The sequence below is a fragment of the Chelonoidis abingdonii genome, chromosome 2, assembly GCF_003597395.2.
Source record: "Chelonoidis abingdonii isolate Lonesome George chromosome 2, CheloAbing_2.0, whole genome shotgun sequence".
NCBI classification, from domain to species: domain Eukaryota; kingdom Metazoa; phylum Chordata; order Testudines; family Testudinidae; genus Chelonoidis; species Chelonoidis abingdonii.
The window spans coordinates 164,485,518-164,502,063 of NC_133770.1; the positions used below are offsets into that span (position 1 = coordinate 164,485,518).

Here is a 16,546-nt window from a genome sequence, read left to right on the forward strand (position 1 = left end):
GAAAACGCACACATCAGAGCTCATGATGTTCCTGAGCAAAAGGGGAAAGAAAATGGGCTATACTTTAAAATTAAATGTTTGTAATTACATTGTAGTTACACTGTAGTTACAATAGCTAATTGCCATTTATTCATGTCACCAGAAGTTAACTACATTACAGAATTACACTTTATCATCTCTTTGATTTCATACTTAATATGTAGATTTTTAGCTTTCAGGAACATTCATTATATTATATTTACACAATAATCACCCACTCAGTCATATAAACATCCAGTTTTGCAAATTTAGTAATAATTAGAGGTGCAAGAAAGCATAACTAAAATGTAATTACACTGTAATTGCAGTATAAATACACTCACTGAATTATATAACGTAACCAGAAAAGGAAAACATTCCATGAACATTCTTCTGCTCAAATTTCCTTAAACTGAATTCTTTTTTCTTTTCCCCTCATGGAGCTATTTTTTTTTTTCAAACGATCTTAGGGCCAGATCTCCATGTGCTCCACACCCACAATTGGGACTAGATTTTCAAAGAAGCTCAGCACTCAGTAGCTCACATTCTGATACTTATGGCCAGATTTTCAAAGGAGCTCAGGACCCAGTATGTTGAACGCTTTTGAAAATCTGGCCTCTTATTTCGGTGCCCAAATGGGAGTTGTGATCTTTTTGAAAGTCTGACCTTTGTAAACAATTTGACAGAAATAAAATAACTAGATTGAGTAGGAAACCTACTGTGGCCTCCAGCAATCTTCACCCAAATACATATATTTTACAGGAAGTGCTCAGGGGTAAAAAATATATTAGTGTGTAAAGCCTTGTGATCAATTTAATATGCCACAGCAGTATTTCTTTTCTCAACACTTTATTTAGACTGCTGCACAACACAGGGAAAATAAAATGGAATGTTAAAACAAAATAAATAAAATATAAAAGCTTTGGAACAAACTGAAGTGAGTTCAAACAGCAAGGGTAAACCTCAGAAGCAGAATTATACATCAAGTGCAATCCAATATTGTGTTTAATCCCAAGACATCAGAAACCTGCCAAACAGTTAGGAATAGCTACAGAGGGAAAAGAGTTTCTTTTCAATAAACAAATAAGTATTTACTCTTATTTATATCCTATTCTTTCCATGAGAAAGTATATTAGGTTTTTACACTGGTTGACCTATAAGGCCAGGTTAGCTGGCCAGATCTCTCCAGTTAAGAATGCCCCCAACATGGAAGAGTCTTCAGCTGGTGCACAGCCAACTCCTAAGGCAGCCCTCACAGCCAACTCTGGCATAGGTGGCATGCCAGAGATAGCAGGTGTGAGAATCTAGAGCTCTCTCAGGGTGAAATCCTGTCCTCACTGAAGTCAATGGCAGCTTTCCCATTGACTTCAGTGGGGCTATGATTTGACGCTAGGGGCATGTCTATACTGCATCACACATAGGCATACCCCCAGCTAGATTTAAGCTAGTTAGAGTGGGTAACAACTGGCAGTTCAGGCTTCAGTCTAGGCTAGCTGCCTAAATTCAAGTCTGCCGAGGAGCCAGGGTATGTACTTGGTTTGCTAGCCCACACTGAAGCCTGTGCTTCCATGTCTTCACAGCTCCTGTTATCTGCACTAGCTAGATTAAAGCTAACACAGGTATGCCTACCCATGACACAATCACACCTTTGCTTGCAGTGTAGACATACCCTACAAATAAGTGTCTAATAAAATGCTATGTAAATATATGAAAATTAAGATATCCAATAAATTTACCTGATTCAAAAAAACAATTTAACTCACTGATGTTAATGCAAACCTGATATTAGCTTATACATCCCAACTCACTGAGAAAGCAGAGATTTAAATTGCTTGGTGTGTTCTTAACCTATCGTTTGGGAAAATTCCACAACCAAAATAAAAGCCAGATCAATGGCCATTGCAGGTTTCTATATTGGATATAATGGATGTTGGATCAGGACCTAAATGTGTAAATGGGACAATAACATCATGGAGGTACACGTGCATTTCAACTTTGTTTGTGTTAGATTCTGCCCGTGCCGTGCCTCTCTTACATGGTGGCGCTACAGAAAGAGTATGGATTAGAATAGGGGACTCCAAATCTTGGTTCCCATTCCCAGCTCTGCCACTGATTTCATGTGTGAACTTGGGCAAATCACTTAATCCCCCTGTGTTTCATTTTGGGTCTGATCCAAAGCCCACTGAAGTGAATGGAAAGACTTATTGACTTTAATATGCTTTGGATCAGGCTGTGAATCATAACAAATATGGAGGAATAATCCCTAATTCATAAGCATCTTGCAAGAGTTTAATAAATTAGTTAGCCAAGCATTTGGAGATTCTTGCATGAAAAGAGCAATGTCAATGCAAATAATGATGACTTTTCCTCCCTTAGCCCTGTAGAGCACTACTTCACAGATCACACCCTTTCTATAGATATGAGCTTCAATGCATTCTTCCTCTTCTATTTCGGATTACGGGTAAGGACACTTTACAATCAAGCTAAGTTAAAATAATAAGTACTTGGAAATCATTTAACAGCATGAAGGAAGATGAAAGGAATATTTCTCCTCTCACCACAATATGAAGCAGGAATTAACTCAACTGAAATCAATGGGATTACACCAGTGTGGAACTGGCATGAGATCAGTATCGTGTCTCAAATTCCAATATGTAAGTGAGACTGGACATTTCTGATAGCAAGAGGGAATACCAGGGGCATCATTACAAAGGGCTAGATTTTGATATCCTTCATCACATAGTATGACATATTATGTGACATTACTCCATACTAACCCCAATAGTGAAGTAAGGCATTATTTGCCATGAGCAAGGTTATCGGAATCTCTCCCCAGCATTAACAGCTATGATGGAATGATGGTCTGACTGTTATGTTACTGTACTGGGTATCAGAATCTGGGTTCAATTCCTAACTTTGCTGCAGACTCCCTAAGTGAGCTTAGGCAGGTCATTTCACTGCTCTGTAAGATGAGGATAAAAACACTTCCCTACCTCCATGGGTGTTGCAAATTAAGTGTTGTTAGAGTTTGTGAGGTTCAGGTACTATGGTGATGGGAAAAGGCCATATCAGTCCTAAGACAGATGTAACCCCTTTGTGAACCATGTTGCTGCCAATAGGAACATAGGATTTGCCATACTGGTTCAGACCATTGGTGGCAGTGAGCAAAACCTGATGTTTCAGAAAAAAGTGAATACTTATTTAATGCACCAGACTGACTGTTCATTAAAGAAACTTCCCTCCTATCCTGACAGCAATGTCTGTGCTCTGAAGCATGAGATCTGATGGCCTTAGCTTAGCTTTTGTAGCCAAGGAACAAATGTTATCAAGGCTCATAAGAATCCATTTTTAATCTGTTTTTTCCCCAGCCTGATAAATTCTTAAACCCTTTTTGCAGATCCCACTGTGAACAATGTGTTCCTTGCCTCTAATCCTCAAACCATCTAGTCAATTAGCTAGATTTCACCTCCATTCTCCTTGCATGGAGTGGATCATAGTGTGCATTTGTTAAGATACCACTGACTGCACTGATGTGAAATGCCCTTTTGTCTTAGTTTTTGGCATTAGAACTCTGGCAAAGTTGTTAGAAAATAGGATTTTCCTTCTGACAGATTTGAGTAACAATGGCTGTGCGTTTTGCCAACCATTGGATTTGCTAGTTCAGTGTCATCGGCACTTAGATTCCATGAGAAAAAAAAGATGGGTAACTAGATGTCAGTGGAGATAGGGTCCATTACTATGACTGTGAGATGATGGACCAAATCCTCCTGTTGTAACTCCATTCTCCACTGAAGTCAGTGCAGTTCAGCTACACTAGGGATTAAGTTGCCTCAAGCTGCCCAACTTTAAAACAAACTGGGAAACATTCATTGGGTACCCACAGAAGCCTCATTTCTGCTCTGATGTGTTTCAGTCTCACACCGTTCTCATGCTCCTTGACTTTGCCTGTTTTCTGTAGTTCATGGCAGCAAACAACAAGCTGAGATTCTGGCTCGAGCTCAACTCCATTGTGGATTTCTTCACTATCCCTCCAATTTGTGTTGCCTACTATTTAAAGAGGAACTGGCTTGGTAAGTAGGACTTGGAGATCTAGTTCCCCATTATTGTTATTTCATGTCTTGTTCCCAGGATTATTTTACTATGCAGAGGTGAAGGTGATTTATAGGTATGAGAACTTCAGTCCTTATAGTTTTGTATAATACAAGCCCTGTCTTGAGGGCTTAAATTGAACTCAAGAGGTGCATGGTCCTGAAGCCAAGTTTGATATGACATTGGCTACAGATAAAAACAGAAGTGTGCATGTTTTTACACGCATACACGCACGCACGCACACAGAGGCATGGTCTTGTTGCTAGACTTTGCTTTTCTCTGTCCTTTTCCTTTGCTGTTTTCCTGCAGGTCTTCGGTTTTTGCGAGCACTTAGATTGTTAGAACTTCCCAAAATATTGCAGTTTCTCAAGATCACCAGGACTAGGTAAGTCAAAGTCTAGTCAAGTGATGTCTGCCAGGTATTATTGTCTCCTGGCTCCTGTATTTTGGCTGGCTTAGGAAATAGAGGAAGTGGGTGTAATTCAATGCTGGACAATTCTAATCCAGGATTCCATGTGGATCTGTGTATTGCATCTGGCCTCTGACCCTGAATCTGAACTGCGCAAACTATTCTATATCCAACTTTGTGGCTCTGGCTGATCTATTAAGAAGAAAGAAGGAAAATCAAAAATATTATACCCAGTCGGAGGTCTCTTGCAAGAGGCAGATGGAGTCATGCAGGCAGTTGAAATTGTAACATAACTTATGCAATTTCTTTAATGAACTTTTTCTCCTTCTGTCCTCAGTAATTCAATCAAGCTGTCCAAATTGTTAGCTGCAGTTCTCAGCACCTGGCTCACAGCTGCAGGATTTATTCACTTGGTATGTACAGTTAGTTCCACATCCTTCCTAGATAACCATAAAACAGTGCTTAGGCATTTTCTCTTTGTACATTTTTCTGGAGGAATGTAGACATTTACTTGAGAGAGATGAGACAGAAGTAGATATTGGTCTGAAAGACCACTGTAAGAGTCTGTCTATACTACAGAGATTGGACCAGCATAGCTACAAAGCCATATCTATGCCAGCATAACCCCATAAGGTAGACAGCCTGCATCAGTGGAAGGGTAGGAACACTGCTTCCCTAAACGATGATAGCAACGTAATGGAATATAGGACAAACAGGGAAGCAGTTTCTTCTTAGCTGCATAGTGACAAGCTGTTCCTTGGCAGGAACAAGGGTGAGGTGGATTCAGAAATTAGTCAGCCAAAGGAGTAGGGGACTGTTAGACATCAGCTCAAATCCCTAATGCAGACGTGTTGTACCTGAGCCAAGCAGAATTTACACCAGCACAACTTGCTTGGGTATGTTACCAGATTAATTTGTGCTGGGGTAAGCCCCATTTTGCACTAATGTCACGTATCTGCATCATAGGGTGACCAGATGTCCTGATTTTATAGGGACAGTCCTGATTTTGGGGTCTTTTTCTCATATAGGCTCCTATTACCCTCCCCACCCCCATCCTGATTTTTCACACTTGCTCTCTGGTTACCCTACTGCATCAGGAGGTTACATAGGTTTAGCTATGTGAATGTAGCTACAACAGGGCAAATTTCATGTATGTTCTTTCCGGCAAAGAAGTTCCCAAACCCTAGCTCACAGGGCAGATGAAAGTGAGGGAGGTAAGGCCTATTATATATTTATATATTGGAACAGGGCAGCTGGCAACTCATCCAACAGGGAAATCAATGGCAAAGAATCATTATGACTCTTGCTAGGAAATAAGCAGCAGATCCTATAGCAACAAAAATGCTTGTTTCATTCATGGGAAAATAAAAAGAGAGAAACAGCAGCAAGATTTGCCACTCAACCAAACCTTTCCAAAAGGCACTAAAATGTATCCATGACACACTCATTAATTAGAGATGGACCTGAACCAAAATCTTGGATTCAAACCCTTTCCTACCCTTTTATAATTCCGGCAGGTGGAGAACAGTGGAGATCCTTGGGTCCACCATCAAAATTCCCAGTCCCTGAGCTATTTTGACTGTTTATACTTGACAATGGTGACCATGTCAACAGTTGGCTTTGGCGATGTTGTGACTAAAACGTCCTTGGGTCGTATTTTCATGATTTTCTTCATCATTGCTGGTTTGGTAAGAAACTATTATCTCCTTTCCACAAGTGGCCAGTTCTCTGGAGTTTAATGCAATGACAAGATGTTTAGTTGATTTGAATGCCAACACCAAAGCTCAGGGTTCAGCATTTCTACTGTGATAGATGTTGGCATGACTAGCAGTAGAGCAGGGAACTGCATTCACTTGCCTTTCTCACCATACAAGAACAGGGGACATTCAATGAAATCCAAAGGTGGTAAATTTAAAATGGCTAAAAATAAATATTTTTTTTCTGAACATTGAACAACTGGTGGAACTTACTGCCACAAGGTATCATAGAGGCCATGAGCTTAGGAGGATTCAAAAAGGGATGGATATATGTCTATTAACAAATATACCCAGGATTTGAATAGCAAAAAAATTGCAAGTGTTTAATATATTAACCCTCATGCTTCAAGGGACAAGCTCTGACTAATCAGAGTTAGGAAAATATCTTATCTATTTATATGTCACTCATCACTGTTGTATCTGATCACCTCATAATCACTAATGAATTGAATCCTACAACAGCCCTATGAGGTCGGGGACTACTATCCCCGTTTAAAAGATGAAGGATTGAGGCATAAGGGTAGATTAAGTGATTTGCTCAAGGTCACATAGGAAGGTTATGGGTGAGGTGGGACTAGAACATAGGTCATCTGACTCCCAGTTATATACCTTATCCTTTAGATCATCCTTCCATCACTATAGTAGGCATCTGGATGGTGTGTGTCTGTATGGGGAAGTTGCTCCCTCTCATATCTACCTACTGCAGGGTTTCTTGTACTTCTCTTTGAAGTAGCTTGTATTGGCCAGTGTCAGAGCTAGGATACTGAGCTAGATTGACCCCTGAAATAAGCAAGAAAATTCCTGTATCGCACATGTACCCAATGGGCATTCCCCCAGTCTTTATGATGACTATAGGATGATCAAGCCTTACTGTGAGCTTCTATGATGATTTACAATTTAGGGCTTGAAATTTAACATGGGTGGGGTGTTCACTCCACACCACGCCTGAAGGGGTTAACGTGGCTCAGAAGAGGACTAATTAACTTAGTAGGCTGCACACAGGGGGAGACTTAGGCTTCCATGACAAGCATTAATTGAAGATAGAGTCCATCTGGGCAGCAGTTGATGGGGGCTTGTATAAAATCAGGAAGAGAGAGCAGAAGGAGGTTACAGTGTGGAGGTGTAACAGTCACTCTCTGGGCCTAGTGACAAGAGAAGGTGGAAGCCCTGGGATTCTGACCCTGACAGAAAGGTTTACTCAAAGGGGAGGTGGAGAAGAAAGCTGCAGAGGGAGGGTCTGGGTGTCCTAGCCACTGGGGAAGTGCAACAGTCTTGAATTGGGGAGACTGCCTGGAATGGCAGCTGGTCTGGTGAAACTTTGTTACTCCAGAAAGGGAAAACTGTACAGTGGTCTGGCCAGAACGTCAAGCCATGAAGTGGCAGCACTGCAGCTTCTAGAGAGCAAGAGGGGTCATGGCATGAGCGACCAAAGGAAGTGGGTGTTAGAATGGACAGAGATAATCCCCAGACACAGCCGCAAGAGGATGCAACGAGTAGTACCTTTGGACAACGGGAAAAGCAGAGATGGCTCTAAGCAGGATTGTATTTCTTGACACTCTAGGTCTTGTTTGCAAATTTTATCCCTGAAATTGTGGATATCGTTGGTGGCAATCAACAATATCGAGATTCGTATGAGGTAGTGAGAGGAAGAAAGTAAGTGTGATTGTTTATATTGTCTTTGCAAAACTGTCATGGTACAATTCCCCACTCTGAACCTTAGCGTCCAAAAGATGGGGTACCAGCATGAATTCCTCTAACCTTAATTACCAGCTTAGAACCTGTAGCGCTGCCACCAACCAGGAATTCCAATGCCTGGTACACTCTGGTCCCCCCAAAATCTTGCCCGGGAACAAGACCCAGGGTTCTATGGATTCTTAACAGAAAGTAAACCCTTCCCCACGTTGCTCTCCCAGGTCCTCCTGGGTTACCTGCGATATCTGTGATCAAACTCCTTGAATCACAACAGAGAGGAAATTACACTTCCTCCTCTCCTTTCCCATCCAACTCTCGAGAGAGGGTAATCCTGATACAGAGAGAAATTAGCCTTTCTCTTCCCTCCTCTTTCTTCACCAATTCCTGGTCAGACTCAGTCCCCTGGTTCTACACCAGATAAAAAAAAAATCAGGTTCTTAAACAAGAAACTTTTAAATAGTAAAGAGAAACAGTAAGTAAAATTATCTTTGTAAATTTAAAATGGATAGAGTACAGGGTTTTCTCATAGACACTGGAATACCCTCCAGCCTAAGTATACAAGTACTTTAAAATCCTTTCAGCAAATAACTTTGAATCCTCCAGCAATATCAAATTTGAACTTCCCAGCCAAATACAATTTGAACTCCTTCCAGCCAATGCACATGCAAATAAGAAAACAAACATAAGCTAATTGTTATTACCTAGTATCACTGTTCTGAACTTACTATACGCCTGTATTGGAGAGATTGGAGAGAAACTGGTTGTACATCTGGTCCTCTGAGACCAGAGAGACAACAACCAAATTCTACAGACACACACAAACTTCCCTCCCTCCAGATTTGAAAGTATCCTGTTCCCTGATTGGTTCTCTGATCAGGTGACAGCCAGGCTCACTGAACTTGTTAACCCTTTACAGTCAAAAGAGATATAAAGTACTTCTGTTCTATTAACTTCTACTTTCTGCTTATGACAAAAACAAAGAGAAGCTTACTAGTTAGGTTACTGATTAGATCAGAGGAAATAAGGAACGATATGAATCTTCACAAAATAACTTGAACCAAATCCTGAAACTTTCTATCTTTCCACCCATCCGTCTTGGCCCTCATCACCAAAGCATCTGAGTGCACATCTAGTCGACATCAGCTCTCTTCAGGATGAGTTTTATTTCTAAGGATATATCTATACATACAAGTGCTGCAGCATGCAGTTGTACCAATACAGCCGCACTGCACTGGTGAAGACGCTCTGTGCTGATGGGAGAGAGCTCTCCTGTTGGCATAAAAAACTCACCTCCATAAGTGGTAGACGCTACGTCGGCGGAGAAGCTCTCCTGACAACATAGCACTGTACCCACAAGTGTCAGTGTAACTTGTGTCACTTGGGAGTGGTTTATTCACACCCCTGAGCTCTGTAAGTTATGCCAACATAGGCTGTAGTGTAGAAATAGCCTAAGAAGAGAGGAAGTCTAAATTACAGATAGACAAGTCCTATCATTTCAATTAGCTCGTCCCTTTCAAACAAAGCAGGATTGTTCCCGTGTATTCTTCAGTGCTTAGTCCATTCTATTTTTCAGTAAAACCATTTGACATTTTTCAAATTTCAGCTAAAAATGTCACTGACATTTAAAATATCAACAAAAATGGAGAGGGGAATGATGTCATTAGGTCAACATTTTCAGAGTCTGAGGTTTTTTTATTTTTAATTAAAAAAAAAAAGGAAAATATGTCCCTTAATTTGTCTTGACCTGTTTGTCAGCCAACTCTGTTTTTCAGTGACTCAAGTGATGGAACTCCCACCGTTTCCTTGGGGGACTATCTCACTGTATTAAAGAAATCACTTGTAACATTTTTTCCCTGATATTCATTTTAAATTATTTTTGGCTTAATTTTATCTCATCACTCCTAGTTATATATTCATAGACTGAGAGATTTTAATCTAAAAGGGACCAGTGAGATCGTCTACTCCAACCTCTGGCATGGGATAGAATTTTACCCAGTAACCGTGTATCAAGCCCATAACTTGTGGTTGAACTAGATCATCTCTTTCAGAAAGACATCTCTTCTTGATTTAAAGGTTTGAATTGACAAGAGTCCGCTATAGATCCTTTGGTAAATTGTTGCAATGATGAACTACCCTCACTGTTAAAAATGTGCATCTTATTTCCAGTTCAGAATTGTCAAGCTTCAACTTCCAGTTATTTGGATTTTGTTATGCCTTTGTCTACTTGACTAAAAAATCCTTTACTACCTGATATCTTGTCCCTGTGTAGGCACCTACAGACTCTGAATAAGTCACCTCTTAAACTTCTTTACAGTATCCCCCAAACCCTCCCTAAATGAGTCCTTTTTCCCATTGGTGTCCTCACTATTTGAATACTTGTAAAGGGTTATATATCCCCCTTGTTTACAAAATAACCCTTTTAACCTACAGGATCATGATATATGGAATCACAATCACAACTACAGATACAAACAAAAAGGCTTCCACACAACTTGAGTTCCAACTTTGTTGCTATATTTACCCAGGACCACACTCTGTTTGGAACTCTATATAGCACACAGAGACATGTAGGGGCTAATTAATTGTTGCACACAATGCCATGTATATAATAAGCACTCTATGGGTTTCAAACATAACAGAGAGTTCTCTGAATCTCTTTCTGGAGGTACATTGTTGTCTGCGGTGATATCACTCTGGAGAGTGTGACAGCTTTCTTAAGAAACTTCCTGGCCCAGGACACGGGAGATAATTGCACTGAGATTGTCTTTCTGGGAGAGTAAGTATTCCTACTAAACATTTCAGAATCACTTCCTAAGCACAGTTGTTTGGGGGAGCTAGAGGATACTTCTCTTGCCTGGTGGGCTTTGGGCAAGAGAAGTCACACTGTGTAACTAATGGGAAATAAGAGCAGAGGGTCATGTGAGACCTTCCCATCTTGGGAAGCTTTATGATAAAATCTTCTCTGTGCTAAATGTTTAATGAGAATAAAAATGTTCTCCTTTTTGAGTGCATCTTGCATTTTGGACTCACTCTATATGAGACTCTATGACCCTCCCAAGGATCTCTTGGAACTATCTGGCAGAGGGCACAGGGGTAAATAAGGGTTACAGGGTCTGGTATCTACTTATTGTCAGAGAATATCATTTAATTTCTCTAGTGAAAGGCTGTGTCACACTGCTCATCATAATCACAAAGACATGTTTGTATGGAAAATATGTGAGGAGTTATGTATATACAATAAAATATATTCTCTAGGTCTGTTAAGACAGGTCACCAAAAGGTGATCCATATACTCCTGTCTGTCAAGGGAAGGAGACATTTCTCTCTCTTTGGCTGGCCATGTGCAAATTAAGTATTGCCTGGTTCACAATGGATTCCCATTTATAGTCTAGCAAAATGAGTGGGAGGTGATTTTGACTCTGGAGCACTGATGGGACTGGCACTGGGGTAATGCATGCAGTTCTGGCACCCACATTTTGCGGGGGATGTTGAAGAATTGGACAGGATGTGGAAAAAAGCCACAAAAATTATTAGAGGACTGGAAAAAATACCTTACAGTGAAAGACTTAAAGAGCTCATTCTGTTTATCTTCTCAAAAAGAAGATTGAGAGGTGATTAGATTAGTGTTCATATATCTTCATGGGGAGCAAGTACAGTGTACTAAAGGGGTCTTTAATCTAGTGGAGAAAAGCATAATAAGAACCAGTGGCTGGAATTTAAAGCCAGACACATTCAAATTAGAAATGAGGCATAATTTTTTATAGTGAGGGTGATTAACCACTGAAACAAACTACTAAGGGAAGTGGTGGATTTTTCATCCCTTGTTTTCACATCAAGACTGGATGCTTTTCTTGGCCTTAGCCAAACATAAATTATTGGGCTGAATACAGGGGTAATGGTGTGAAATTCTCTGGCTTGTGTTATACAGGGTGATCTAGATGATCTCAACTTCCCTTCTGGTCTTAAAATCTATTATTCTGCGAGGGAAGGTTGGGTCACGTCTCTTGTATTTGGAGTAATAGTAAATGAGAGTGCGAAAATGAGTTAGGAAAATAACTGAGTTTAAGGGAAGGAGGTGACCTGAAGTGCACAGGGAGGAGAGAAACGGACTCATGGTTCCACCTGGATGCAGATTACAGGATCAGGGCTTTAGCAAGTCTTGCTTTCTGCTTCTCATGCAGTACCACTATGCTGCAGAGTACAGCTGTACTCATTTTAATGGAATAGTACTTCTTTAAATTCCATGATACTTAGGCTGTATAAAACCTAAATTATGTGCCTTCGCTGATCTGCCTTTCAGCAGATTTTTAAAATGGCACATAAACAAAAGAAATTTTTTTGGGGGGGAAGGGTCAAGAACATTGTTATTAGGGGCTGATCAGCCTTTTCCTTCTGTTCTGAATTTTTTATCATGTAGAACTCTTCCTAGTCTGGAGCTGGAAACTGTATTCAAATACTATTCTGCCTATACCACTTTCTTCCATGGCTCTGCACTGAACTATAAAGATCTGAAGAGAGTTGCGGTAAGACCCCGTTTTTTCCATCCACCATTTTCTTTCCAGAAGGCACAGTTTTGAAAATCCAGGCTCCAGCTGAGCTCCATCAACCCAAATGGTTAAATTCTGCCACTACTAACATTGATTAGATCCTTATCCAAGCACTCCCATGTATTTCAATGGAACAATTTGCAGAGTAAGGTGAAACTCAGTGTGAACAAGGACACAAGAATCTAATCATAAAAGTTTGAGCTTAATGGATTAAGACTTGGAAAGATGGAAAAGGCAAATAAATGACAAAACCGATTTGGGACCAATTGGCCTTAAAATAAACATATACAATGGTTCTAATAAATGCAGCATTTTTTGGAAAGTAGAGATTCTTGACAGTAAGTCAGCTAAACACAGTTGATTATTGTACTTCATGTGGAATCAAACCCCGAGTCTGCTTTTCTTTTCTGAGAAACAGATGGGATTTGCAGATGCTTGTCTGATCCTAGCAGACACTTGCTCTTCGGACCCTTATGTTGAAGACAACTCCAATATCATGAGGTAGGGTGAGATCCTCCAGCATTCTCTTTCTGTATCTGGGTGATATTAGCATCTGCAAACACAATGAGCGGACCCAGGAAGGAGCAGAATGCATTTACCCTGTCACAAGTTTCTCTGCAAGCAGAATCCTATCATCTTTTGTGTCAGAGGACCAAGGAGACGGACAACTCTACTCCCAAACCCTAGAGTGGATGATGTTTTTGCTCTCTCGCCCGCATGAATACTGTTGCAGCTCTCAAGGGGACAGGTGTCTTTATCCTGAGGAAACAGTCCTGCACTCTCAGGTGGCCTACTTTGGGCAGTGATTAGGCTAAGTCAGTACTTGTATGTGAGAGTCCTAGAGTGCATGTAGATGCTGTATTATCTGGTGATGGTGATTCAATAGGTGTGTTGCTCCTCTTCAGAATCATTACAGAAATACTGTTCTGGCCCAAATTGCAAGCTAGATGATTATTTACATTTTTTAATTATTATTTTATTTATTTTACAGCACCTAGCACAGTGGGGTCCAGGAATGGGGCTCCTTGGTGCTACTGCAATACAAATAAATCATAGAATACTTGTTACCACCTTGAATCCCACCCTGACGTTCTCAGTGGATACAGATCTGATCAGGGGTGCTGGAACTATGGGTGCTGGGGGTGTGGCAGCACCCCCTAGCTTGAAGCGATTCTCATCATATACAGCGTTTGCAGTTTTGTTCAGTGGCTCTCAGAAACACTTCCCCCTCCCCCCAGTATGATTGTTCCAATGTCACTGTGTATGGTTCTCCAATTGTCCGATAACATTGTCAGGCACCCTTTCATTTCACACCAGAAGTGGCTGCATTTCAATGGGGAGTGAAGTGCCTCCCCTGCTATAGATGGAATATTAATTTGTTGCATTTGTAAACATCATTTGTGGGAAAGCACAATGGGAAAGTACTATATGAATTATTGTTCTCCCTAAGACCACCTTCTCTCCCAGCATCAGACAGTGGATGGGGAGGAAGCCTGGGGTTGGAATTATTCCTTTGCAGAATTCTAGAACTTCTTTTTCAGATAACAATTTTTCACACACAAAAATCAGAAACTGACTGTAGTTTCGCTGGAGGGTCCTCCGCAGTTGTCCCCACCCCAGTCCTGATTCATCTGCAGCAATGGGATCCAGCTCTGGATTTTATCATGTCCAATTGCTTCAACTCTTGTGGTCAGCTGCGACATCCCATGTCCCTGGCCAGTCTCCATTCCCCTCTTGCTACGCTGTGCAGTTACCACTGTGATGAGGCTACGAAACCTGAGGGCATTTCACCCAGACAAAGCACATTAACCAACAGATATATTTTTCACGCAGGGCACTGTCTGTCAAGAATCACTATCCAAAGACAAGAGTCATTATACAGATAATCCAGTCTCATAAAAAGGTAGCCCAGTAGCTTTGACAGTCTAATCTTATTCCTTTAGTGCTACTAATCATGGGTGAAAGACTGGCCCCACTGAAATCAGTGGATAAATTCCTATTGACTTCTGTAAGACCAGGATTTCACCCCGTAGATCTTCCTCCTTCTTCTACTATCATATCAAGTATGTCTGTTAATGTTACTAAATGATAATAACTGAATCTTCTTCTCTCATGCACATTGTGTGCCATCAAAGAGGCATTGCTAGATTTTTTGTTTTAAAAGTATATGTTTAGGTTTTAACTCTGCATTGTGTGCTGTCCCCATCAGAAGCATTGCTCAGCTGGCAGAGATTTATTTTTGCTTTCCAGCAAAGCTTCAAGTATTAGTTATAGCAAGATATGGGGGATCAAACTAAAGGGACAGTTAGTCTGATCCACTGTGGCAAGGTGTGGGATCCCTACTGGGCTAGATTTCAGAATGATAGGAGCTAGATCAGGATTTTCAAAAATAGTGATTTTTTTGGTGCCTTGGTGTTTTGGTGGCCAATGTGAGACCTCTTAAAGCTGCCTGATTTTCAGAAAGTGTATAACTCCTTTAAGGTTTTTCCGGTAGGGCACCTAAACCAAGTGGCACCTAAAATCTCTAGCCCCTTTTAAAAACTTTGGCCTAGAGCTGTTCACAATCTTCATTACTGGTTTTGTAAACATTTTTAGAATATTGTTATTTTGAAAATTTCAATAACTATTTTTTTCGAAATAAAAAAATGGAGACAGAAAAGACAGTTTTTATTTTATAGGAACATCATGTACCTGCCTGTCTTGACCCTCACTTGTTTTCACTATCTTATCCTGAGACAGGTATACCTGGCAAACATCCCCAGCTGGGACTGGAGTAGAGGAGACAGCATCATCTGTTTGTCTGAACTAAAACTAGGTTTCATAGCACAGAGTTGCTTGGTCCCAGGCTTGTCCACACTCCTAAGAAGCCTGTTCATTAGGCAAAAGAGTACCAAGGTAAACCCTTAACTTGTCCAAATAATGTGACTGACCACTGCAGGATCTTGTCTGACAAGCATGTGTCCTTCATTTTAGTGGAAGCTGTGTCTGGGTATTTTCAGGCTTATCTTGATTAAACTGAGACTTAATTTGGCATGGAAGACTAGCTAATCTAATAGGCTATTTTTATTTAACACTTGAATGTAGTACCACAGGTTTGCAATAATGCTTTACAGCATGATTAAAGGTATGGATCCTGATTCTGCTCTCAAGCCAGTGTAGCTTTGCTGACTTCAGTGTAATTACTCCTGATTTGAACTGATTGATGTAAATGAGGTGAGAGTCAGTCCCGGGGTAGGTTTTCCATCCTGTGTAGTTAATAGCCTGCTTCTCACAGTTTAGGATCTCTCTGTGTGCATTAATTTCCCGTCTTTGTTTTATTCTTACAGAGTTAGGCTATGTCTACGCTATGGGTGCCGTAGTAAGGCTTCCTGCCATGATGGAAGGGTTTTTTTCATTGCTGTAGATAATTCTCCTCTCCAAGTGAAGGCAATTAAGTTGAAGGGAGTATTCTTCCATTGATCTAGTTGAGTCTACACTATGGGTTAGGATAAGCATAGCTACAGTGCTTAGAAGTGTGAACTTTTCATACCCCTGAGCACCGTAGCTCTGTGTTTTAAGTGTTGATCGAGGCTTAGGGCTTGTCTACACAGCCTGGCAGTTCAGACAACAGGGGAATGAAAAGCAGCGTGCACCAAAGCATTCTAGTATAACTCCCCCAATTGCACACTTTGGATGTGAACTAAAAGGTAAACAGGACTACATTAATGCGAAGTAGGAACCTTTTAGTTCATGCCCACAGCATCCACATGGGGGAAATAAGGCACAGCACTTTGGTGCACACCGCAATTCATACCCCTGAAGTCTAAGCTGCCGGGCAGTGTAGACATAACCTTAGATTCAGCCTTTACAGAGGGATAGAACAAGGCCACTGAACCACTTACACCCTCCAAATAGAATTTAATTGAGACTTAAGTGTGCACAGGACTTAGGTACTGTCCTTCTGCAAAATAGTGAATACTAATATACTCTCCCTTTCCTGATCTGTCCCTATTAAAGAAGAAAAATTAACAAGTAAGATATTAGCTTTTCAGTAC

General features: G+C 40.7%; 1 protein-coding gene across 1 annotated transcript in view; it reads left to right on the forward strand.

The window, feature by feature from the left end:
* Positions 1–2,437: 2,437 nt before the first annotated feature.
* KCNU1 (potassium calcium-activated channel subfamily U member 1) overlaps positions 2,438–16,546 on the forward strand; it is an 80,138-nt gene continuing 66,029 nt past the window's right edge. Inside the window, exons 1-11 of the mRNA XM_032791934.1 lie at positions 2,438–2,479; positions 3,977–4,088; positions 4,417–4,492; positions 4,854–4,929; positions 6,034–6,204; positions 7,835–7,926; positions 10,631–10,741; positions 12,383–12,488; positions 12,931–13,013; positions 14,346–14,415; positions 15,252–15,407. Of these exons, the coding sequence (XP_032647825.1) occupies positions 2,438–2,479; positions 3,977–4,088; positions 4,417–4,492; positions 4,854–4,929; positions 6,034–6,204; positions 7,835–7,926; positions 10,631–10,741; positions 12,383–12,488; positions 12,931–13,013; positions 14,346–14,415; positions 15,252–15,407 (1,095 nt within the window). The remainder of the gene's footprint in view (positions 2,480–3,976; positions 4,089–4,416; positions 4,493–4,853; positions 4,930–6,033; positions 6,205–7,834; positions 7,927–10,630; positions 10,742–12,382; positions 12,489–12,930; positions 13,014–14,345; positions 14,416–15,251; positions 15,408–16,546) is intronic.